Below are 27,521 nucleotides of genomic sequence, written 5' to 3'. Positions count from 1 at the left end.
GCCATTTTTCTAACCTCAAATTTTTGACAGCCGCAAAATTATTTTTGTGCTACAATTTTACTTTTTGCTCATTACTTGTTCATGTTATGTTTTAGTTTCTTATTTAGATGTGTTTTAAGATGTATATTGGTGTAGCAGAATGTTTGAAATATGTAAAAGCGTGTTTGTAAAAAGAAAATAATATGGCCGCTTATCGGCTGCGGTTTCCCGCGTAAAAAGCTTCTAAACGATTGCAAATTGACGTTCATAGTATTGGAATGGGATTAGAGATATACAATCACACTGCAGTTTAAACATCACAAGTTGGCGCAATAAAAGATAAGAATGGAATTTAGAGATAATAATGCTCCGATATGCGTTAATAAAGGCTTCAAAGGAAAACTAGACTCCGAATGATACTTGTAAATATTTTGTATATTTTAAAATGACGATGTAAAGTTACGGAAACGAAAAAACGTCTCGTTTAAATTATTAGTAGGTATTCTCTCTTATCTACATATCGAACTCAGCGATCACATTTTTTCACAATCAGCAATCTCGTATCTACCACACAACAAGAATTTTTAAATAATATTGCTTAAATATTTTATATATTCTCGATCAACATCTGCATGAGAAAGTCTTAAATTAGACGACATTAAACTAATATCCAAAACCAATACTCGTGACAGTTCGTAACCACATTAATTATTCCACGATGCTCCATAAGCATACTGTCTGCATATATTTCTAAATAAACAGTTAATTCATTAATCGATCCGTGGGAAAATAAATGTACATTCACTATTCACAGAAACTAAATAAATAGATCAAATTAAACATTTTGACATCACGCGAACGCGTTTTATAATTTAAAATAAAGAGTAATGCGCGCGTTTCGAATACCACAAATTCAATATGGCGTCAGTATTTTTTTAGGCAAAGGATTCCTGTCATTATGCCCATACATTATCTTCACGGGGCGCTCGACTTGAGATAAAATAGTTGGTAACATTTTAAGTTGTTTGATAAATTCCATATGATTTTATTTTAGTTTTATTGGAGTATGACACCGTTAATTAAGCAACATATTTTAATGTTATTTAAGGGTCGTTAAAGATAAAATGATGTTTGTTCGTGTTTTATGTTCGGTGTTACACGGTTATGACACAATTTTATATGTGAACAAGTTTTGTTTTTACTGCTATCGAGACGTGTAGTGTGGGATGTTACAGCCAGGTGGACACTGGACAGTCGGCCGAAAGGAAGTAATTGTAATCAAAAAGGAGCGAAAGGCTTATTTTATGGCTAATTAAAATAATCATTTGTCATAAAATTGTCGTCGTTCTCAAGTCAGGTTAAAAAGCTATTAAACTTAGGTCGGTTGACCTCACTTAGTTATTCACAACTTAGAACTGCTCCGTGTATAGCAATAAACTAGCCCAGCATCAGAACGATTACTGCCTCGGTGGCGGGCGCAGTGGTTTAGGTCGCAAATTATTGTTTCGGGTCTGGTTGTACTTTGTATTCGTTGTTTGTATGTTTGTAAAAGTCCTCGCGACACAAGAACTATTCTTAGTTCGGAAGTAGTCTCTTTTTAACAAAGATCACGCACCATTATAGATTTTATATTTTTTCAGTGATCATCTTGAGTTTCCCTCTTTTATTGTTTTCATTTTTATTTTATTTTTTCTAAAGAGACCACTCATGTACTAAGAACGACACATAGGTCGCGATAATATGTATAAAAATGCAAACAAACTTCTTTCAGTGTCCCACTATTACAAATACTGTCTGAAAACCGATTACTACATCTTTCAATCCTTAGATAAAATTAAAAATGAAGAAGTTTTCCTATTAAATTCAGTTTCAAATATCGGTATTTTTTTTTACTTTCTGAAATTAAAAGCTTTTGAGTAAAGAGTGTTGCGTCAACACAGTCATAGACAAGGAGAGGCAGAGACAAGCCTGCAGAGTGCAGACGTAACTCGTTGTTCGTATCTGTTGATCTGTGGAGGCACACCCGCGGGGACGTCCTTAACGGCACAAAATTATTGTTATTGCCACCAAACTAATGTAATTATTTTAACCTGCGGAATATGGATGTGATGGAGATCATTATTTTTTGTATTTTTAATGTTTTTGGATAAATGGGGCATATATTTAGGTGCAAAAAATTGTACCCCGTCGATATCAAACAAAACCTTCGAAAAATTATAAAAAAATATGACTTGACAAACTTAGTGATCTTATTAAAATTTTGTCAACATACAAATTGAATGTATAGTAAAACAGAAGAAACAGTTGGTATCTTAACAGTCAGATTTCATTAATGGTAAAAATAAAAGACAATGTTCACCGTCCACTTTACGGTTATGAACCAAGACAATCGCAATAATTACAATAAGCTTAATCTTCATCAACCATGACTTTCTTAAACACTACTTGGCCGAGATATAGGAAAGGCATTGGAAAAATTAATTAAACGTGAAACAAACAACTACAAATCAATATTTTTTTAACATATACAGATATACGAGTATTGTCACTCAAAATTTTCCCGTACGAGTGGAATATTGGCTTAATCATTGTGGCAACGCAGCTGCACTTTAGTGTACTATATTAATTTAGTTTTTGTTCCAATACCTTCGAAACCATCTCATACTTTATAATAAAAAATACAATAATATAAATAACTATAACCCTAATTTAATTTAAACTATCGACTCTATAGTTTCATAACGGCTACACCTTGCACCCTGTGCACTACGCTTGTATAATTTATGCGCCCGCGCGCACTATGTCCCCAACACAGTGGGACACTTGCTACGGATTTACGACACGACCCATCTTATTGTTTCTACCACAAACCTTTACTTAATACAACCACTTTTATTATTTATTAATTGATTTAAAATGTCCCATGTCTATTCTATATTTTTAAAACGACATTTTTCAACCAGATTATCTGATACAGCTTAATAGATTTGAGAATTTGTTAGACGTATCTGAGAAATTATATGGTGGTAATATTCGAGTTATAAAATATTTTGTCGTGATTCTAATCAATTTATCTGTTATGGTAGGTATTTGATAACAACATAGTTTAGTGTTGATGGCCTGTGAGATATAGGTGCATCTTCGCTTGAAGTATGCGTTAAATCATAGCGCGTATGTCTACCAGTTAGGAGATTCGCACCTACAGTTCCAAAAGGGCGTAAGAAAAGGTATGAATAAATAATTTCAAACCGTTTTTCTTCTATGCATAGAATACTTTTCTTCACGGAAGCTAAAATGCATTTTTAATTCAATAAAGGCTTAAGTGTCTTCGTATGAAATGATTTTTAAGCCTTTCTTCAACTGAAACTGGCGGTATGTTTGAGTAGGCCTTTTTCGTAAATGGTGATAGTGTGACCTGTTATGCGAATGTAATAAATAAACTGTGACCTTTGCTTACCGTGTATATAAAATGTCAACCATGTTATATTTTCATTATTACATAAGCGAAAAGGATGTAGTGGACAAATTATGTTACTATGATGATGCAAATATTCTAGCTCTTTATAATAAATATTCTATTTGGACAATTTACTTTATCTAAAGTCTAGAAATCATTAATTGTGAACGACACAGAATACGCGTCTTTGAAAATAAATTCAGGGGTTTTTCAAAAATAATCATGAACTAAATTTTTCTGAGTTATTCCGTTCGGATCCCCAATACTGATACCCTAGTATTTTAAAATTATTTTCTATTCCGGTCTGATCCCCCGTATATAAACAGTCAGGGTATCCGATCGGAATGAAATATTTAAATTTATTATAATGTTTATATACGGGGGATCAGACCGGAATAGAAAATAATTTTAAAATACTAGGGTATCAGTATTGGGGATCCGAACGGAATAACTCATTTTTCTTACCCACAGCAAGGCGAGACGGTGGCAAATTGTATGATGATAGTTAAATTTGGTACATTTTCTTTTATAAGATAACTTTGCTTGTATAGATTAAGGCAGGGAAGAGCGATTCCACCATTGCTTGCAGGCGTTGCATATAATCAAAATGTGTACAACTAGACTTTAAGTATGTAGTTATTAATTACTAGCTGACTCGCGCAGCTCCTTTCACGCTTTTTTTTTTCTCCAAAAATACCGTTCCCGATTTTTAATTACAATTTTGCAAAGAAATTTCTGATCTGGTCAGGTCTTTTCTTCCACCAGGTACGAACGCGCCCGAACGGGATAAAAATCCCATGTCCGTCTTCTAGTTCTAAACTGCCTCTCCACCACTTTTCAGCCAAATCGGTTCAGCCGATCTTGAGTTATAAATAGTGTAACTAGCACCACTTTATGTTATACATATATCTATTTAGAATTACAGAGTGACATCGTCAATGTCGAAAAAATAAACATTACAAAAAAAATTGTTTTCTTCTGTTTCTCCCCTGTATGTAGTAGCCTTAAGCCGTTTGAAACTCGGTGAGATCATAACACGGCGCGCAAGATTGCGTCTATTTACTCTCGTTTAGGTTAATCCGTGATTGCGCGCGGTTCAATGATGAAAGGTTGCGGCGCCGGTTAAAAATAGTGCTCCTACTAATTGATGACCCTTCACCTTTGAAGGAGAGTTAGGAGACTAGATGTGGCTATGGAAACGAATATTATTTGTTATTTTGTCTGTTATACCTACTCCTGAAAAAGTCGTGATTATATGCATGTATGTATATCAGTGATAGACGTCCAATGTAACCGGTAGTTACTTCATCCTTGCTGAGGCTAAGAACTTTTATGGTTTTTGAGTTATTATAGCAAATCCGTTGGTTTTTTTAATCATTGATCACTATTATATTTAGGTCCTTCCAAAAAAATACATGATACCCGACTGTGACTTTACCAAGCTACCATAGATTTTATCACTGTAGTTATTTTGTTTAAAGAAACATTTTGCCTTTACTTTTTAGTATTTTCTATCATTCTTAACAAGAAGATTTCAAAACGAAGTTCTTTGGAAATCTTAATACCATTATTATCAAATTTTGTGTCAGACAACATTATTTTACTTCCCCCTAACACAGCCATTTGTTTCCACGTTCTTAGCACTTCCAGCCTCAATTCTATTGAACTCACTCCAGATGTAAGATCGTGTGTGCACGTCGTGATGCATTGCTTGTTGCCTGTTGCCTGTACTGAGCGGTACTGTTCTAAATCCTACCTAATAGACATATCACTTACACGACCCTACAACTATGTGGTGCAATGTAACTAGGACGGATTCTCAGTTAGGTATTTCCCTGTATGGATAAATCATGAAAAAATGTGTAATCATAAAAAATATTTCGATTTTGGATGGATTTGGGGCAATTTTCTTAGCAGTGAGTAATACTTACTCCGTTTATCACGTGATACCGGACATTCAAATTCAAGCGCAGTTAAACAACTTAATCTTCAAAGATGAATATGACATTAGAAAAAAATTCAAAACTCCATGTAATATAAATAATTAAAGATTTTATACCAAATATATCACATTTATAAAAAATAACACGAGATTTAAAAACATTCTACCAATATATCAACATTCTAACATAATGTGTTTTCTGTTAACTATCGATTAAAATCAATAATCGATACCTACGATACGATAGCATCGCCATGTGTTACATTGATATATCACATACCCACACATTTCTATAAACATGACGTAATATCTGTATCTCAATCCAAAAACATTCGTCTTCAAACCCGCTTCAGATAACTCTAAATTTAATGCAAAAAAGAAACTAAAGACACGTTATCTATCTAAACACTCGTATGGGAAAGGTGGACGTGAATTATCATCTCGTGTGGAGCCAAGTTAATTATAAACACCACGGAACATGTAAAACAGAGTGAAAATATTAACATGTAATAAACAACCGCACCAGAGCACATAAGTCCAATGGAACATCTCATTTATTCAAAGAGCACTGATTAAATAAACTCCAAACGTATTCTCATTAACATCGTGATCACGAGATAAACTAAATCGTAGCCATTAAAACATGCCCTACACACATTAGTCGAGTCAAAAAATCGATACCAAACAACTCGATTCGTCACGCCGTGTGATCGATTATATCCGTCTACTCCAATTAATCGTTTCTCGATTATAGCTGTATAATTATATAATAATAAATCGCTTTGCATTATAAAGTTATTGATCTAATAAACGCGGCCCGACTAACATTTTGAGGTGTTATTATTGAGGGTAATGTCTTCATTGCCTTTCATGCAAACCGACGCGTGATTGATGAGTCGGATATCGATATAGTATCGATAAACTCCACTATCATACTAATATATTCAAATAATAAAATGTTGATGAGTGGTTCAATGCGATGTTAAGTTTATAGCGCGCCACACCGAAAATATAATACGCAAACACGTTTACGAGTCGCGATAAAACGTACAAGTGGTCTCGGTATGTCTGAAACATCGATACGTGAAGCGACGTGCCTACGAGCCGCTAATAATAAACTGTGTAATAACTATGATTAAGGCAAGTTTAGCTTTACATTAGCTCGTGCGGTGGACGTTAACATGTAACGCCTTTGAAACACATTCTTAAAATGTTCCAGCGAACAGACGACGAAATTCACACGCTCGGTCAGTTTTATCGATCGTTTCAATCGATAACTTTCACAATCGATTTTCATTACATTTTATGTATATAAAAAAACGTCAATGTTTTAAATCGTAGTTCGGCTCTAATTTAAACGGCACCGCGAATTTTTCTCGTTAGAAATCAGTGTGAACGATTATTGAATGACCTTTGGTCGCAATCTGATATAATATGGCGGTCTATCTGATACCAAATCGGCTCTCGAACAAATTAAAATCATTAACAAAGCAATCCAATCCGTTGCGTTACCATTCACTATAAAGGCCGATAATTAAATATTTATTCGGTTCTATTAGGATCGATAGAACTGTTACACTGAATCGATTCGTCACTGTGGAAATTTTCAAATTGCCGGCCATAAAAATATATTAAACGCCGTGAAATACATTTGACAGACGAGCGAGAATAAAATCTATATTTGCTCTGTCCATTATTATGTACAACATATTACAACTGTACTTCTATCTGTTCGTACAAACGCAAGTATGTAACACCCTCGGATCAGATATTAATTTGCACTTGAAAGCACCGTTAAACGTTCGCATACGTCTTATCTTTATTCTTTAGTTAGAATAGTATGTCTAATGAATGCGACAGAATGTCTCGAGCTAATAATATCTGATAATAATGTGAAGCCAGTAGGTGTATCGATTACATTTAAACGATTCTCAAAGCTTAACATCTGCTGAGTACATAATTTAAAATCCTCATTAGAATCGAAATAGTTTTTAATAAATCCAGATACGGAATTAAAATATAAAATATTCACATTTGGGCGGCGACGTCGGGTGTAAACGCTAGTTAATTATAATCGTCAATTTATCGATATAATTGAAAGCATTTATCTACACTCACACATCGGTACGGGTTGGTGTTCCCGTAAACCGTGATAAAAATCGATTCTTAATCGATATATCGATGGAATTTATTCGTCACGCGATCGTGATCGCATGAGATAAGTTAAATGCAACCTTTTGGCCACACGCTTTCTTTACAAATAGTTAGAACACCGTAACAATTAATACACTGTGTTTCTTTGAAATTGGAGTAGTGATTTGTTGCATGTTCGATTTACGTTTGTTTATTAAAATTGTTTTATAGCCAAACCACTTTTTATAGCCGGAATCAAATTGTAGGCCTTTTGATGTTATAATATCCGTAACTTGTTGATTGCAGGTTTTTTTATGTTAACTGCCCGTATTTCCGAATTTGGGCTTCATTTAAGGGTTAAAATGAAACATTTGGAGAACAATATAAAAAAATTGTGATGAAAAACGTAAAAAGCATAATTAAGGATTAAAAAGAAAACTAAAATATAACAATTAAAAAATATTTTTTAGTATGATACTTTACTTGTGAGTTCATATAATACCTATTCTGAAACATTTCGGTAGTACACTTCAAACAGTAACGCAAACAAAGCTCTCTCGACATAAGAGCACATACACACTAGCGACATTCATCGCCCATCGACAATCTCGCCGGAAACATAGCCAATATGCAAGAGCCTTTAGTCACTGAGAGATGCTTTTCTCTCACATGCAATATAATGGTACATTGAAGTAAATAACATATCATTGCTAAACGTATGTCACACACAGAAGTCTTCACACGCTGTGTTTTAGCGTGATATCGTTATTTTTTCATTACGAGTAGGTACCTACTACTGTCCCACATTAGCGAGAGTGCGTTAAATCGATAATGTGATGTCATTTAAACTGTTTAATTTCACCTCGAAGATATTTAGCACGTAAAACTCCTACTTTGTCAATACAAATATAATTCATTTAACGTATATTTTTTTGAAAATGTGCAATAGTTAACAATATTTGCAGTAGGTACAATTTCGTAAGGCGTCGTTAGTGTTCTGGGTTCGATTATCACTTTTTTTATCGTATGGGTACGCTAAATTTGGATTGATAACTACTAAACTTTGCAACTAACTATACTTTGTGTCTGTGTTTATGTATTTTGAATATCTTGATAAAACGTTATTTTTTTCAGGCAGGAATTGAACTCGCAATCCTTGGTGCAACAGTAGTAGCAAGGTAATCACTATAACAAATACACCAGCATTTTATCTCATAGCCCCATACATTACGCCATACATCCCCATTATCAAGTAACACTTACAACATAACACCATACAAATCAAGTCTTTGTTTTATTGCTGCATATAATTGACATTTGCGCATTTAGTTACATGTAAGTAGTGAACCATCACGGTACATTCGCGAACAACGATAAACGCGAGAGCAATATTCAAATACTGAAACAATTGAACTGCAAAAAATAACATAATTTGCGTCCAATATTTATATTACGTATATTTGACACGTGTATGTATAACCCTGCTTAGCGCCGCGCAATCGGGTAAAAAACAGAGATTGAAAAAATGTCTGCCTCAAGTCGAACCAATAACGGAAATATTTTTTATTTGCATTTCACATTCATATTTTGCGTTAATTTAAACCTCAAAATTCTCTATGTGAATAGATGATTGATATTATCAATAACATTTAAAATGATACACATAAAACAACAGTCCACAACATGCACATATTATTATACAAAATCAATAATGTAAGTCAAAATTTTCATCTTGAAATAATATTTTGCGAAGAGTGAAATAGAAATGTTTTGGTCTCTTCCTAATCCTGTGGGAAAATGGCGTGATTTTATGGATGTAAGTCAGACATTTTGAGAAATTAAATGAAATACTTTTTTTAATTTCCCTTGCAAGTTTTGTTGTTGATTATACGTGAAGTGTGTGTACAATGGCGGAATTTTTGCACAAGCTACCATAAAATCTATAATTATTGATCGCTACTACTGTGGGTTCATCGATCTGTTCGGTTTGCACATAACGATTCGCTCGTTCAAATTTTCGGGTATTACAATCACGTGGTTTTAACTGTAATTAACTTCTGTAAACCGTTATTTTGAAGAGAACTATTGTTATTAATGAGAAAATTTCGCTAAAGGGTTTCTTTACTTGTTACTGACAGCTTCCCTAGGTCAGAAACTAAGGTGGTCGTTACGGCACTCATGTAGAGGTATTTATTCCTTTCAGAGCAAATGTTGATATACCACATAATTACTCGACATCATAGTATCAAGTACCTATCATTTCTCCAATATAGGTCTCGCAGGACATGCTAGGGGCGCTAAAACATCTTCGATACCACACTACTCGGTAGGTTTCAATAGTAGTAGGAAATCGCTCTACTGGTAACGTAGACCAACATCATAACTAAAAGTAACATTACCACACATGACGAACATTTGGTAGTCATAAGAGCCGGATGATAGAACTCAATTAGTGCAGTTAACGATCTCCCACTAATCCGAGATATCCGAGCTATAGAGCCATCCGCGCAGCATCCGTCATCTCTTTATTATACATTTACGTACATAATACTCATGTAGTATTTATTTGTCTTGAAATTGTTGACTTGTAAAAATTGTATGTGTCTACTTTTCTGAATTGTTGTTTGAGAATCGGTGTTTTGTTTCTTCCCTTTATAAATAATTGTTATTTATTTCGTGACCTCGCAGCTGGAAAAATCTTAGTTTTACAATGTTGGAAAATCTTTGTGTTTTCAAGGATTGTCGTACTTATTTTGCGGAAATCAATTGTTATGTTTTCGGTGTTTATCAAAGTACCAATACGGAAAATAACATATGTGCATATCATAAATAATATGAACAAACGAACTGTTTCAAACTATTGCAACATTATTTTATATTTTTATTATTTGCCATTTTAATGGAGCGGATCTAACCGCGTTGAACTTTACAGATATTGAATGTGATCGTCTGACATGCACTCAAAGGATCATTACGACATTTTTCCACGCTCGAGTTGCACATCCAACATTTACAATATTATACAAAATATACAATGTAACCTTCAACGTATTCGAATGCATCAATTAACTCGCCGACCGATCAGACTGCACGAAACATCACTATTATTATATTTAGTCATAAAACCCTCGACCGCGGAGAGACACGACAATTAATTTACAAAAAAGAAACTCTCATATGTTAAATAAGTAATTGAACGATGCTAAATGTCAACTGTGACCAATTAAAAAAATTACATAATGCCGGACAATAAGTGTTAGCGTTACGAGCCGCCTACGAGCTCGTCGTGCTCGTCGAGGTCCGAGCGCGCGCTCAACACCAATAAAATAAATCGCCACCATCGACACACCGACGACAATATCAATTAAAAAAATTATCACCAATTACCTCGCGGCGGGTCGTCAAACATTGTGTGTCCGAATTTAAATACTAATCGACGTTTAATTTAAACGGGGAATCGATTAAATCGTACCGATTCTCGACGCCCGCTTATTTCGAGTGTATGTCTTAATTGCAACATCTACCGAGAGGATCTTTTGGGGCCGTTTATCGGTAAGAGCGGCCGCTTAATTAGTACGTATCCCGTGCGCATGCGTCGATGCAATCGCCGTCTCACCTCTCTATTCCTTATTCGAGACCGCGGCTTAGGATCCCTCGTCCTGCACGCACTCGCGTGTCGCGAGTTGGGCTGAGCGGGACGGAGGTATATCTGTGTGTAAAGATTGTGATCGTGCCGGGCGCCGGCACCCAGCGTTCCTAATGCGTGTTTTAAATGTTTACTAATGAACACGATTATTTAAAGTGACATTTTCGGATTTCCCTCTCGGCCATTACGGATACTCAGTATGGGCAGTAATGGTGGACCGCGGCGTATTAAAATACAACAGTTTTATACATTTCGTCTACGGCATACGACATTCCGATGCTTTCCGGAGGTAATATAGATTGGTGACGATCGACGTCGCGTCGAACTTTGACATCGTCATATACATTGGTCTTTTATGCCTTCACAAAGATATTTTATACGACATTCGAGTGAGTCTTGAGTGAAGCAACTGAGCTTTAATGATTCACAGCTGGGCAAATGGGTTATCGAATAGATTATGATCAAAATACTGAGCTTTAACCGGCGATAATCTTGAGTTTCAGCCATTAGATTGGATTTGATTTGATCTTTATTACAATCAGAGATGGACCTGATGCGCAATATCAGTGAACACGCTGTTTCAAACAGAAAAGTGTCATAAGTTATGTGAAAACGACATCATTGGTAGTTGTCTTTAATTAAGAGACGATAACCGAATGGCTGTCATTTTACTTGCAATCTAAAAGACATATACTTTTTATAATTTGCCTATTGACCTTATTATACCTAAGCATTTTTGTTACAGATGCCGTCATCATAAAAACCTTTTTACTATTTCTTAGATTTGCGGGTTTTAAACACAGAAACGATTAAATGTGGTTGTCGTCTTATAATTAACACAGCTGGGTATCCTCTTTATTGGAGTACTTTTTTACGCGAAAGAAAAGTAGGTAAACATTATTTATTTGAATAATAAATATAAGATACGTCTTTAAATTATTTTTCAGTGGCGTAACGTGTCATATTGAATTTACTGCAAACGTATATCACAAATATCGTTACATAAAACGTTTATTTTAAAGTTAAATACGACGTAACGTCGCAGGACGTATGTTTATTTAACTTTCCTTTTGAAAATTTAAGAATAAAACAAAATCTCGGATTTAGCAACATATTAAAAAAAGCAAATGCATGTGTACTTTACAAGTTATATTGTAATAAACACCTAGACGCCGCAGACAGAACTTTCACGAACTCAAAACAGACACAAAATAGTAGGCGAAATTCAATATTCAACACATAAAATTAATTCTGCAAATTATATATCACCCGGTTCACATTATGATCTCATTCAATAACTATTTATATTCTAATTTCCATCACGATGTATTAGTAAAAAAATAAAATACATAAAAAATATTCTAGTATATAAAACTGTAATGTTATGCGAAGCGTGCGTGGGCGTTGTTTTTAATTGACCAATAAAGCGGGCGGAGTCGGGGCGCGCGCTTAGTCTAAAATTATAATTTACGCCGCCAACACTACGACTTATAAAATTGTCAATAGTTTAACTACATATATTGTAAATTAGTTTTTGGTGACGTAATGACCCGTGTGATTGCGTAAAGCTGTAAATCACTCAATGATTGAAGCACCTTTATACGCATTTTCTCGTATGTTTTATCTTTCTTTCTTGAGCTCATACTGCAGAAAAAGTTGATTACCTAGCATGCCCATCATTTCTCTTTTCCTAGTAAAATTGTTCAAAGCACCGTATTTTGTTGGCTAAGAATAAATCCTATAGCCGTCTTAAACACCTTCCACTTATTAGCAATTCGATCAATACAATCTTAATTACAACACCTATAATAAATTCACTTTACGTAATATCAAACAAAAACATATTATATCATAAAATAAACAGTTATACAAATTCCTCACAACTGTCTCCAAGTTTACAACCCGGCGTCGAACCTAACTCGGCCATTAGAACAGAAACACATGCCCCCCGCAGTTCAGGCATAACTCACGTGTCGAAACTCTTTCATATTATTGATAACGTATTAATTTTATATAAACAACCGATGAGTAAACAACGGTTAAGTAAAGCAACCTTTGCGGGTACAGACCCATGATGGGTGACCGACCAGCTTTTTCAATAAGGGATGATTTCTTCTTCTGACACCTTGACTAGCTTTGACACAAAATTTACTGACACTAACATTACTAACTTTATATAGTCTAAACTCATAGTTACCTCAAATATTTTTATGATTAACAAAGGGACAATTTTCTATCATCAGATACGTTTAACCGACGAATAAATTTGAGACAAAGAGATTGCGTTATGTTTAGATTAAGCAAAAATACGTTAATGATACATCAAATTGCTATTGAAAAAGTACCAACAAAAAGTCAGACTAACCCATGGATTAAGACAGGAGTGTAGATAAAATACATTGACAACTTCTATTTCAGATCAAAAATATCTAAAATCTCTCAATCAAGTGACGCTTTCGACTATAAACTAAACAGTCAATACATAACACATAAAACTAAAACCATAACATTTTCACATTGCCTAATTACGTCATCACTATATAAAACATAAATAAAATCTGTCCGTAACCGAACAATTAAACCACCGTTATCTCATCACTATGTTAATAATTTGATTAAAACAAAAGTGTAGTCGACATAAAATTTTAGAAACACATAATTCAAGCAACTATATCGAAGCTCATTTGGAGTTTGAGCCCGGTTTTATCAACCACTATCACAACTGAGTTTAAGATTGAACTCAAGACTTATATTAAAAGACAATCGATTTTTTTTATCCTGATTTTATGTTATTGTTGCACAAATAATAACTCCTACAGCATACAGATTGATATCTTGCTCATACAAATTTAACTCACTTAAAAAAGCAGACTCAAATTGGATATTTAATTAAGCGCAGAATGTGTCTAGGCATAAAATTAATAAATTTTGATCGCACAAATAGTTACAATGAGTAAAAATCAAACATGCAACATAATACTACTAACATTACCTACCTGTCACCAAAGTACCGTCGGACTAACACTTAAATTCTAAACCTGGTCTAAGAGTGATCTCAAACTTGAGAGTGGTTGATGAAAACGTGCCTACCTCATTTAATATACATAGATGATTATAACCGCGGCGTCAAAGCCACGCGCCTCTTCCATATACATAGGAATTGTGATAAATACTCCAATGAACCGTAAACCTGCGGGAGGTCCACTAATTGTTGATCGTATGCAAATATAACGCCGTTAAAACAACGATATTTTATTTTAAAAAAAAACTACACAATTTTCACTATTTATAACTCTGACCTAAATGTTTTTGGTTTTGTTTTTGTGTTGATTGTGACTATTGTTTATGCTAAGGTTGACGGTTTGATGTAACTTATTACAACGTTCTATGTTCCACAAGAAGGTTGTATGTTATGAGATTTAATATTTGTCATATTTTTTTATTAGTATATTCAGTGGCTTCGTGCCTTCAATATGGTAAAATTTTGGTTTAGATACAAAAACTCATTAACTATTGTATGGACCTATCAGAGATTTTAGCTTAAGACATCAGCAATCACACAGCCGTGGGACAGGGATAGTAAGTCTTCTATAACTATAAAGTTTGTAGCAAATATATGGGGAACGGTAAACGTTCTAAACAAAACAAATAATTCACACAAAATATAGTCATATCAGTATGACACCAAAAATGGCAAAGGAAAACCGAACTTTATCAATGCAATGATAAAACTACTGTTACAATAGTATCATAAGTACGATTACAAAACAACAATTCAATCGCTCCTTCTTTATATCAATACTAATAACAAAGCTTTTGTTTCATTTCAATAAATCGTAACTCCGATCACAATTTATCTAATTATCTATATTTATTATTAACCTACAAGCCGCTACCTTTTGTCCTTGCCCCCACAAAAATGTAACAGATCATTATGTTCACCTGTATATAAATATATAGAATTATTTATACTAGTTTTGTTTATGACTTTGTTCGTTCAGTTCTAAAGAGTGCTTTGTGCTTGTAGAGCAAAGTTTTGGGATGCTACTAAGCTACTACAAGTGTAGTGGATATCGTGAATTCGATATCTAATGAGAATATTCTTTGCGTGATTTACTGTTAGTTACATCTAGTCTTTTAGAATATTGTCTCTTAGATAGGTATATTGTAATCTAAAATTAAACTTTCGTTGGCAAACTCTGTGCAGCTAGTGCCCAAACGGCAAGCAAAACAAAAAACTTCTACATTTGATTAATTCACACGTAATTAGAACCATGCGAAAGTATAAAAAATTTAAATATATGACAAGTCTTACTTCTAATTAGCTACCTTTTTATGATGTCATTGTGGTACTTATAAGTTGCAACTTTTTGGTACAGCAAATTGCTACTATCAATAAATTCTTCAACAGTGTTACAATGTAACAGACAGACCATATCACTTTAACATTATATTAGTATTACAGTACATAATTTACGTTATTATATAAGAGTGATCCACAACAGTCATAATGGGATGATGCAGATGATTGCAGCGGTCGCCTTGACACGGCAAATATCGGTATGAAGGGTACGCGGTGGAAAAGACATCAACGCGTTCACGTTGTGAGTTGTTTTATATTATGGTTCGATGGTGTTTGGTTTCTGATGATTATTTAAGTTTTATTTAGATATGTATGCGATATTTATATATAATACGAATAATTAATATATTTCAAAAATAGAGCTGTACCTTTGCAATGTTATTATTGGCTTAAATTACTTGTCGTGTTTTCACCTAAATCAATTAGCCTGAGATAGCAACTGACAAAAATGTTGCTTTTTCATTCATAAATTATTAGTTTTGGGAAAAAAGTAGCTTAATATTATTCGTCAGGACATGCCGCCAGAAACCTGAATCAATATATTTATAATCTGTAAAAGGGTCACAAAATAACTTTCGAATTCATGTTATAAAGTATTTTCCTCTCCCAATATCCGTGTGAGTACAGTAACAGTTTATGTGAACATCCTGCGTTAATAACCGAACATAACAACCTTGTAGATGTATATCTGTATCGTTACAACGAACACTGCCTGCACTCTACTAAATAACTACATATTTGTATAACGTTCAGATAACGATAACGGTTAGTTTTGTGTTATATCGGGAGTTAGGTGGTCTAGTTTATATTACTAAATTTAATATAATGTAACTTATTATTTCTATACCAATACTAACTAAACTAAAGTGAAAGTCTGTTTGTCTGTGACACTCTTTCAACAACTGAATTACCAATTTTTATTAACGTACAATTTAGCATTATTACATCAACAATTAAGAACATGAGTGTAGTTAAAGGAAACTTGTACTTTTGTGCAAAACAAAACGACTTATTAATTATTAAATAGGGGATGAAAGTTTTTCTCAATAGAAGTTGCGCTCCACAGAATTCGTTTTTGTAGAATTTATAGTTTCAATTTTGTTTAAAAAAGCTGTAATTCTTTTAAAAACAATGTATTCTATAATCAAAAAACAATCGAATCGTTCACATATAATCGATATCACTATCAATATAATCAAAACACTAATACATACAAACAGTCCTAAAGCTCTCTCTTATCTGAACCGTGAGAACGCCTCCGTTATCAGAAGATCAAGGGACACCCGCTAATTTGTAACTATATCCAATACTACTGGAGCCCCGTGACGTCGTCTGTACCCATTATTATCGAACGTATGGGATTTTTTGGAATAACCTTTCTTAATTGATTGGAAAAATATTTCCATCTCAATTATTTTTGAGTAAATATCTTTAAAAAGTATTTGAGTTGTTGCCTGTTTTGTCCAAAATAATATGAATATTACTGCCTCATGTAATAATATGTATTTTATTAATAATTATGATTAAAGTGAGGACCAAGTTCTAAAGACATAGAAAGGAACTTACTAACATTAAACTTAGTAAACTATAAAACTTAGCACAAAACCTTCAACAATAGTATATCCGATTAGGAAATCGTCTCTGAGCTTGTCACATACGTCCGTTGTTTCTCACGGATCTGTTTTATATTCCATAGTTCGAATGTTTTTGAGTAAAGTGTATATTAATATGTAATTTTATGTCGCTCCGAATACTCGCTTTCTAAGGCTAGGATTACAAACGATTTTTCAAAGTGAAATAATCTAGCATTTATCATAAATAACTTTTGAAATTGATTGTATTGAGTTTATATCTATAATCGGTATATTATCTTACGTATTATATCCCAATATTGTTATCGTATCTAACTAAACTAAAGAAGACTTTCCATCGCTCTTATAGGTATAGAAATAAGGTTTATTGTTGTATGGATTGACTGTAGATAAAAGATGGTATAAAAGCAGTAGCGACATACAATCCGAGTTATTGAATGCGTGTGCGCAACAATTTGAACGTTATTTATGTTCAGTTCGGCGTCCAACCGTTACGAATAGGATCAGTCGAGTTATAAATATATATTTTTATAAATTACTACTGACTTTTCACAGAGCAGCCCTTAGGGCTATCACTTAGTTTCATTGACAATTACTGTTAGGAATATAAACGTTTTTAATTGAATGACATACCAAGAATGTTATGCGGATTGAAATAGTTACATTTTCTTTAAGTAATGAAAATTCTAAATGGTTAGTTGATACCTCAAATAGCAAAAGAGAGAAATAATATAGTATTTATAAACTTCTAGTGTTCGTCTAAATATCACAATTGTTATATTATATATATTTTTTACGTTTTAAGATTAGGAAACATTTATAAAATACATGGTTAAAGCAAGGCAGTGAACACAAGTATACAATTCTTAAGCTATAATTCCTTAAACTCTATGTGAACCCTGTTGTATAAAAGTATGTAAAACGTTCGTATTAACATAGCACAGTATGTTCTGGTTTAAATGACGGTACGTTTGTTATGATAACAAGTGTTGTCGACTGTAACGCACATTCTTTATTCATAATTTATTAGAGAGCCTTCTTGTGTTGGGGAATGAAATATATTGTACAGTTCATGTGAACAAAAAGCAACGTCGTTAGGTCTATATATTTTGAGAAGTTTACAAAAACTTTCAACTCTGTGACAATTCTTGGTAAACGATTAAGCGAGAAACAATGATTTGCATACTCTTTTTTCAAAGGTAGAAGTAACATTTTTAAGCACGATTTAGAATGAGTCAGCATTGTATAAGTATTTTTATACATCTATTCTAATATTATCTATACTAATATTATAAAGCTGAAGAGTTTGTTTGATTGTTTGTTTGTCATTTATCGAGGAAGACTATAGGCTATATATCACCACGCTACGACCAATAGGAGCAAAGTACAAGTGAAAAATGTTACAAAAACGGGGAAAATTATGTTTCTCTTATGTGACGCAAGCGAAGTTGCGCGGGTCAGCTAGTGTAATCATAAAATAATTGTAATATAATTATAAATTGAACATAATTTCATATGAAGACGCTCAAAAGGGCTCAAACCGGGCCCATTATTTTCAAAAATTTACTGCTGGAATGAAACTTACAAAGGATACTTGCACGTGAAATAAAACGCCATCAAAACAATAACCTGCCGGAATGTCCATTGGATCGTAAATGGACATTTGCATTGTCATATTAAATTGTTAAAAATTTCATGGCATTTCAGTTCGAGAACAACTCTATATAGCTTGAACTTCTTTTAAAACTCACGCTTGAGGCACAGACTCAACAAAGTAAATACTTATAAAATGCATCAAAAGTATTCGATCGATAAGAAAAACTTACATAATCATAAAACATTTCTCACACGCTTCCATAATCGAGTGTGACAATAACACTAAAACGTACTCGCTATAAAAACTAAAACTACCCGGTAGCGAAATATAAAGCGTATTTTACTGTTAACATTATGTTAATTCAATTATTACGATAACGGTATACCGATGTCACATATTTATTGTTCCCTTTCAATGGCCGGCTGATGTAAAAATTGATTTTCAATGTATTTTGTTGCGTGGGCGGCATTGTACCGCGGGTCAAATATGCCGATAAATTGTCATAAACGCATGTAGTGTTAAAGAGCTTTTCTTTTTTATGATGGAACTGTGATGGGAAGTTAGATTGTTGCTTGATTTGTGCGTTGTGTTTTGTTGAGTTTGATATTGTAGTAGTACTTATTTAGAAATAAAATTATATACAGAAATTGCATGCTTGAAACCCGGCCCGACAATTCTAATTCTGATAGGAAATCCATATCGAGCAGAACGATAGTAGTGGCTTATAAAAATAACTAGTATCAAAGTATTTTAGTAGTATAGAATCTATTAATCATATCGCTCGCGATTTTATAAAAAACATATTTGTACATCTGATTTCGCTTAAACGTCAGTAATAAGATCAAAATAAACCCTAAAACATAGTATTATCACGATAATAAGACCGCGAAATAACAAAACAAGAACTTAAATTAAAAATATTAATATTATCATTAAAACTGGTATATCAATGTATATTTTTCCCCAGTATTTTTACATTAAAGTATACCTGTGATGGATACTGAACGACGATCGGTAGTAATTACTTGTGTCAGTTCACATTTACAGTATCTTAACGAGCTAATGAGCCATCTTGTAAGGGATTTATAAAATTACTTTATTTCTGTCAACTCGGGTTACTGCTTGATAATGTCGGGGAAAATAAATACTCTGTATTCATTAATTTTGATTGTAATAAATCACATTTTGAAATGGTATCATGTGAAACTGCGATTTATATGAATATCTTATGAGGGGTATATTATGAAGGCTAAAATGATATTAATAGATATTCATTAGATTTTCAGAAAGTTTAGTAAATCACTGCCCTGCATCAACCTGTATTGAATTCAAAGAACCTTATATTTTTCTATTCATACCTCAAGCACCGGTTTCGTGTAAAATCGCCTTGGAAAACAATGATTTTCATTGATATATTGTCCCACATGTCGGCAGATCAAAGAAACAGCATTGACCCTTGATACCTACAAGCGACTTACAATCTAACACATATACGACCGAGAACTTTTCTTTACAATCCAAATTTCTTCACAATAACAAGGCGTCAAGTAATAAAATTGTATAAAAAAAACAAGCGAGCATCGACCTAATCTGCGACGCCGTCATTAGCACACAGATAGATTTACAATAGCCATAATCCTTTCTGAAACTTACTTCTATACGCAACAGTAACTTTGCAGCTAATAAACATAAACACAAGGAAAAACCACCCTTATTGTTGAAGCTGTAGGGTGTGTTATAACGTTTTTGTAGTAGTAAAGTTATCGCGGTATTTCTTCGCCACCCAGGGCGCATACTGCCTCTATAAATGTGTACAATTTACAACGTTCTTAAGTTGAAGTTGAAAAGTTGGTCTTGTTATGTGAACCACTGAAGATAATGGTATATATAGGAAAAAATATTAACTGGATATATAAAGTGAATGTTAAGAATGTTTTATTTGCAGTACATTTGCAACTTTGTGCGTGTGGCCATATTTTTTATCGGCTTTATCGCTTGTTGTGCGAGATTAATCGCGCCACCTCATTGTGTCCTGTGCTCCTTCGTACTTAGACTTAACTATTGATGCTTATCTTTGATGAGTCTGCTATCGTTTAGATTTTGAAGTTGATTTCTAATAAGGAAACTAGTTACATAAATTATATAGTAGTGATAACGTTGGAATAGGTGGACGTTTACAGTAGTTAGAAACATCATGTCACTAAAGTTTTAAACGTGTACCGTGGATGAAATCAACTCACCTGGCGACGTATAGAAACAGTTTTTGAATACTAACAAAATACAATAAAGTTTTATACAATCAATTAATCGTGACATAAAAAATACATTTTTAAATCTCAAACTAACCATAGAAACCTAATACCATAGACAGCCTAACAATCTTCGTAAAAAAGTAACACTAGATAAAATGAACGCAAATTCCAGCCAGTCGCATCCACTTAGTAAGTCTGCTCCATAAAGGTTGATTACCCCTATCTATCATTTTACCTGCTAGTGCAACATTTTGATAACTGTGCGATTTACGAGCCCTGCACCGACCTATCTTAATAGATACTAAACAATGTGTCGGGACTACATTGTAGTACTTTGTTGATACACTTAAAAGTTTCTTAGCAATATCTACTAAAAATACTGAAGTAGGTACTGTTTTATAATCATGTTTTTAATTGAGCTCTTAGAAGTGCATAAGAATGTAATGATAATGATTATTTCAGTTGGTAAACCATTTTTTCAACTTTTCTTTTTTCCGACAGCACAAGCAAGACGGCAAAAAATTACTAATTGAAAATGAAAACTTTACCAGTAAAATGAATAACACTTTTTTGGAATAAAGCTAGGAATCACGCGAACCTAAGTTGCGAAAATGTTCATCCAAAAATTATTAGTAAACTACATTTATCTTCACTATAAAACATTTACAAACTAACCTTAGTTTAGTCACCACAAAACTTCCGTGATTATAATCAAAACGCAGGCTTAGTCACATTTTTACGACAAATAAAATGGCGAGTTAACCGTAAAACATTTAATTACATCATCACAGGTCGTGTAATTTGGACAAAACATCAGTTTTAAACACCATTTATTTATACATTCCCATGTAATGCCCTTTAAAAATAAATGTTATGTTTTGTTTGCATTTCTGATTAACTTAACGGGTTTTTTTGTAATGGAAAGATTGTACTTATGCGTTTAATTTGACAAAGATTAAAGAATTGATTTTATTTTTGTGGATTTAATTCGATACATTGTTTAATTGTTAGTCTAAGTTTTTTTTATAGCTACTGATTCATTACGGGATAACGATATTACGAAGCCTGGTATACTATGGAATCGCTTTCGTATCCTCTTAATACAAAACTATCATTACATTTCACATCAATGAAGATTTTAGTAAGACCTATTATAATTTACATATGTATGATACATAAAATCACGCTCTTTTTCCCATAGGGTTAGACAGACATCAAAGAACGCCAATCGCTATGATTCTTACAAACTTTCCTTGCCTCATTCACATCCATACATATATTCATTTATATAACATTTATGATACAGATACAGATAAAGTAATGCAACCATCATTATATCAAAAGCGATAAGTTTTATTACAGGAAGAGTAGTTCTCATGATTTAAAGGTTGTCAAAAGAGGAACTCAATACATATTACCACTTTATGATCGACATAAATACATCGGCGCCTGCACATCAATACATTAAACATTATTACATAACAATATTCAAATGTAATGCAAATATCTTAAGATAAAACTAATTGTAAAAACATTACATCTTGATATTGATTTATTGATGTCATTTACAATGAATTTAAATTGGAACCGAAACGGACGTAAAGTTCAAATACACCTTGACATTTCACAGATTTCTAAGTTCTACATTTTTGTCAAATAACAATTAGTTACTTAAAGCTATCTCGAATTCATTAACTCGATTAATTGCAATCGATTAGAATTGGAAAACAATCAATTTTGGCGACACCAAACATTCCACATTTGAAATGGAAATCACAACACTAATTATTAAAAAGAATAACACGATACATTTTATATTCAAATGTGAATGGCATAGCGTAATCAATAAAATTGTTCCTTTTTTAATGTCATACCATAAATACTAAACTTTTTCTTTTACGAGTAAATGAAGCACGGTCTTACCACTACATTTTATTTTAATTATCGCGATGAAAAGATCGGATTCGCGTTAATCAATTGATTGACATGTTAACTTCAACAGGTGTAGTAACAAAACACGCCTTTACTTACATTGTGAATTTTAAAGTGTTAAAATATTCAGATACAGCTTATCTATGCTTTAACAGAGGTCAATGTATGTCTACATGCGTGTCCCCGTTAATATACAAATTTTAATTTTTCATCGGACTAAGTTCATAGATCTAAAGCCAAACATACATGTATGGATACAGTTACTTGAATTTAAATGACATTACATTATGTCATACAAATATGCGCATGTTATTCGTAGCGAACAATGTAATGGTCAAAAATGTGTGCCCTTAAATAGATCTTTTAGAAGTCACTTACATCTAAATGTTATTCATTTATTTATAAGATACCAAAGTTCAAGTTTTAAAACGAAATCAATGAAAATTTACGTATTACATTTTTATTTTTATTGCCATTGAAAGTGTAACGGCACCCAACGAAACAGCCTATTCGTTTTCCTGTCATTTTAGACGAAAAAAAATCCAAAGACAACAAATTTAATCTTTACGATACAGATAATTAAAAGCGTTTTATTCACAAATATAAAAGAGCCACGAGTCCGTTGTATAAACACACAAATTGAATTAATATTTTATAGCGTCAATATCGGAAGACTAGTGATGTCACCGGTGTTGTAAAACTAATTAGAGCTCACATGTCAGAGATGGACGCTTTATGGCCGCCATTAGGGTAAATGTCGCCTCCACTCTATTCGTACGCTCAATAAAGTTTTATCTGTTTGCACATCGGACAACACAAATATTGTAAAATTTTAAATAATTCACGATTGACCTTAATGCGGAACTTCCGCGGACGTCAATGGAATGGATTCGTGTGTTAATATGAAAATGTGTTAATTGTAACATTAAACAGAGGATAAAGCACGAACGGTTTAACAGTGTCAAGTTTGATATCGTCAACAACTTTATTGAAGTTTTTATTGAATTTATTACACTGGTTTTAAAGTCTTTTGTCAATTTTATATTTCGTTAATTCGTATTTGTTGCCATACTTAACAGGTTAGGTATACCTATAATACATAAGACAACCTATGTGAATTTAACATTCGAGTTCAAACTTTAAAAGTTAAGTTAACTTTGTGCTATTCCGAACAATACAAAACACTAGCCTGAAGAAAATTCAAGAAAAAATTTGCTTCAAACAATACCAAATGCACTATACGGCAATTTATGAAAAATATCTAATTACAGGGTATCATAAGCGTTATTAATAAGCGGCGCGCGGCGCGGGTGACCACGCTGCCCACCCAATATGTCAAATTATTGAAACTATTAACCCCCGACTGCACACGCTTGTAATGTGCACACTTGTAATACCTGCGCAGCATTTGTCCGAGGAACACCCTCCGCGAATGTAGGGATGTACTGACGACCTAAGAAAACTACCTTTTTAAAGCTTAAAGCGTAATATACCTTTGCAGTATGATTTTAGTCTTGAAGGAGCTGTAAATTACTTATTTCAATTCCTCAGGTCTTCGCAATTAGAAAAATGTACTTACGTTGGTACATTTTCGGGCACCTCGCGCGTCAGATCTGGTTTAAACTGAAAAGAAATAGGAAAATTTGAAAATTGTTATAGAGAATATTCTAGTATAGTTTTAGTAGGTATAACAACTTGCGGTAATCGGTTTACTACTAGTACATAGCAAAGTTTAAATTACCATGTTTATTAAATTAAATTAAATGCTGTATGATCAAATCTGGTTTGCATCGCAAAACATTACTCATGCTTGGCAATCTTTAAACAGCATACATACACTTTACCCCGAAATTAATCGTTGCCTCAAAAAGTAATGTATGACATCAAAAAAACAAATTGAACAGCATTTTTACATTAAAACCTTAAAATATAACGTGATCGCGCGAAGTTCTTAAGTAAATCACCCGAGCTGTAAGCTCCCATCCCTAACAGCCGAAGACACTGACCAATAACATCCTCCAACGAAACCGTATATTTAACACTATGAAATAATTACCTACACAAATACAACGGAATATCAACCTTATGACATAAGGAATAGGGCTTTTTACAGTCGTGAATGTAACGTAGTTTGTAACACTCCAGATTTGATATAAATATATCGCTGAAAAAATACAAATTAGTCTTTATTGCATCGCAATAAGAACGTTATTCTTTCAGTTAGTTGTATGAGTGTATGATGTGGTCAGAACAACCTGCAGTGGAGTGCTCAACATTTGATTTATTCATACAAACGCAACTCTGTATTAATTCTCTCGCTATTTGTCATTGGACGTGAGAAAGTGCTTTATTGTGAGGGCACAACGGAAAATATTATTTAGTATCTGTGACGTTTAGTAATTTATTGTTATAGTTAGTCGATTGTGGATGAATGGAAGCGAGTGGCAACTTCACGCGCTGTTATTGTAAGATTATGTGGAAGCAATTGGTACAAGTACGACTTGTTTTGTAAAGAAAACTTTATCCGAACATGTTTATATTTATAGTAAAACCCCGGACACTACTAAACCGGTTTTAAACTATTCTTTTGATATAAGATTCCTTTTCACTTCAGTTGTCCTGTAAGCGAGGCCCAAAAGTAACATTAAAAAATTCCAAGCTGCTACGACCATTGACTATGAGTTTCGTGGGCGAGTGAAACCTTCACTGAAACGTCAGGCATTCTAAGGCAACATGCGTGTTCACGTTAATCTCGTAGTCTAGAATATAATTACTAACGAAATACAAAGCTCAGGATGTTAATCCAAAATAATCATCACTTAAAATTAAAAAGCAATACTTTCGCAATCACATTAAATTTCCTGTTTACATTCGCCCACACGTGAAAGTGTTCTCGTATAAAACAATTGTTATGATATTTGTTCTGTGTAGTGTTCATTAGATATTCAGTGGTGGCGAGGGTACTCTCGATGGAAAGCCGGACGACTGGCCGATTCGACGGCGGCTTGTGTTTCGAGATCGACAAGTACCTGACCAAGTAATAAGTGCGATTCCCAGACGCGATGACTGGACTCGACTGAGCTTTAGCGTATAACCATCAGTTTGACTATAGTAGGAATGTATTAAAGATATAGAAATTGGCTTTACAATCTTTTTCTAAATATAATCCTACGTAGATTCTAACTAACATTTCAAACCAATATATAACTTCGTTTGCTATAAAATGATTATCTTGCACGTGATTTCGGTTATGATCAACGAATACCTATAAAGTTTAAAACAACGTTGTACCGTTGTACCTTTAAGACACATCCCTACGGATATTATAACTTGAGAATATGTGGAATTCAAGTAATATCGAATATACATTATTTGTTACATTGGTATTTGGTACATTATTATTATGTGCATTATATCAACTATGTGATTATTCAAGAAGATATATTATATTATTAGGAATATTCCTAGATACACATAATTCTCGAGACTAGAACTATTAACGAACGATAATTTTAAACGGTTTACGAGATAATTAAATAAATACCAAAGATGTACCATTCACATAATAAATATCTCAAAGCTATAAATACTATAAACTGGTAAATAACTCATACTCAACCTTAGAACTAACCTAAACCAATCTAATAAAATACGTAGGTACCTACTACTTGAGTATTTTAAAAGATTTCTACTATGAAGAGAAAACTATGATTTTGCGAATTTGTGTATGGGATAGTCTCCAGAATAAAACGATACAAAGATACATTATGCGAGATCGATATGGGATGTAATTATTATATTATTATGTTTGTAACCTTAGTAGCCAGGGTTAATTAAAGGCAATTCGCTGTTCTTATTTCAAACTACCCCGGGCCGGCCAAACTACGCCAGCGTTTTTAGTAAAATGTTATCCCGTCGATTCCATTCCCAGGGGAATGTTGATCCATCTATCATATTCAAACCTTGCCATGATAATTATATTTGAGTTAAATATAGAATTATCCAATATGGTAGTTGTTCAAAAATTAAGCGCACGAGTACCTACCTACATTTCTGTTTCATGTTTATTTATATCTATAGATAACAACTAAAATGCGTAATACGTGACTACATCTTACCTGTTCCATAAGAGCAGGAATTATTTCATCTTTCTTCAGTTTCAAGTGAGAAAAACACATAAAAATCACCAACTAAAGTTACCTTCACTTATCTACAGTTCACCTCAAACCATAGACACCCAAGTCACTCGAGTTATGAGCCATTGTTGTTTTTGTCTCTACTCTACAGTGTCTCTGGCTGTGAGATAATTTATGATGTTACAATAATATTCAGTCAGCCTCAAGAGCTCTCAGTGCGGTAGGAACGTACGTGTAAACGTGTTTGTACAAAGAATTATTATAATTTGTACTCATTGATACCGACAAGCACTTTTTTAATTTTCAAGAGACTTAGATTCAAGTGGTTTTAGTTGCGAAATCGGACACACGATTAAGCCCTAGAGGGTTTTATGTATACAACTTTTTCTCGCACATACTAACAGTAAATTTTGAAAATATTTTACAGAGCAATGGCTTATTTGGCTGAACGAGAATTGTCTTGTTCTTGGTTTGGCGTAAGGATAGGTAGGG

The 27,521-nt window shown here is 33.3% G+C and overlaps 1 protein-coding gene across 1 annotated transcript in view; it reads right to left on the bottom strand.

The window, feature by feature from the left end:
* LOC142978348 (uncharacterized) overlaps positions 1 to 27,114 on the bottom strand; it is a 486,788-nt gene extending 459,674 nt beyond the window's left edge. The window contains exons 1-2 of the mRNA XM_076122759.1: positions 27,012 to 27,114; positions 24,473 to 24,516 (exon numbers count right to left, since the gene is read on the bottom strand). Of these exons, the coding sequence (XP_075978874.1) occupies positions 24,473 to 24,516; positions 27,012 to 27,071 (104 nt within the window). The 5' untranslated portion in view covers positions 27,072 to 27,114. The remainder of the gene's footprint in view (positions 1 to 24,472; positions 24,517 to 27,011) is intronic.
* Between the last annotated feature and the right edge of the window lie 407 nt (positions 27,115 to 27,521).

Source organism: Anticarsia gemmatalis, chromosome 14, assembly GCF_050436995.1.
Source record: "Anticarsia gemmatalis isolate Benzon Research Colony breed Stoneville strain chromosome 14, ilAntGemm2 primary, whole genome shotgun sequence".
Classification (NCBI taxonomy): Eukaryota; Metazoa; Arthropoda; class Insecta; order Lepidoptera; family Erebidae; genus Anticarsia; species Anticarsia gemmatalis.
The sequence above is the reverse complement of the archived record's forward strand: the minus strand, read 5'-3'. Positions and strand labels throughout refer to the sequence as shown.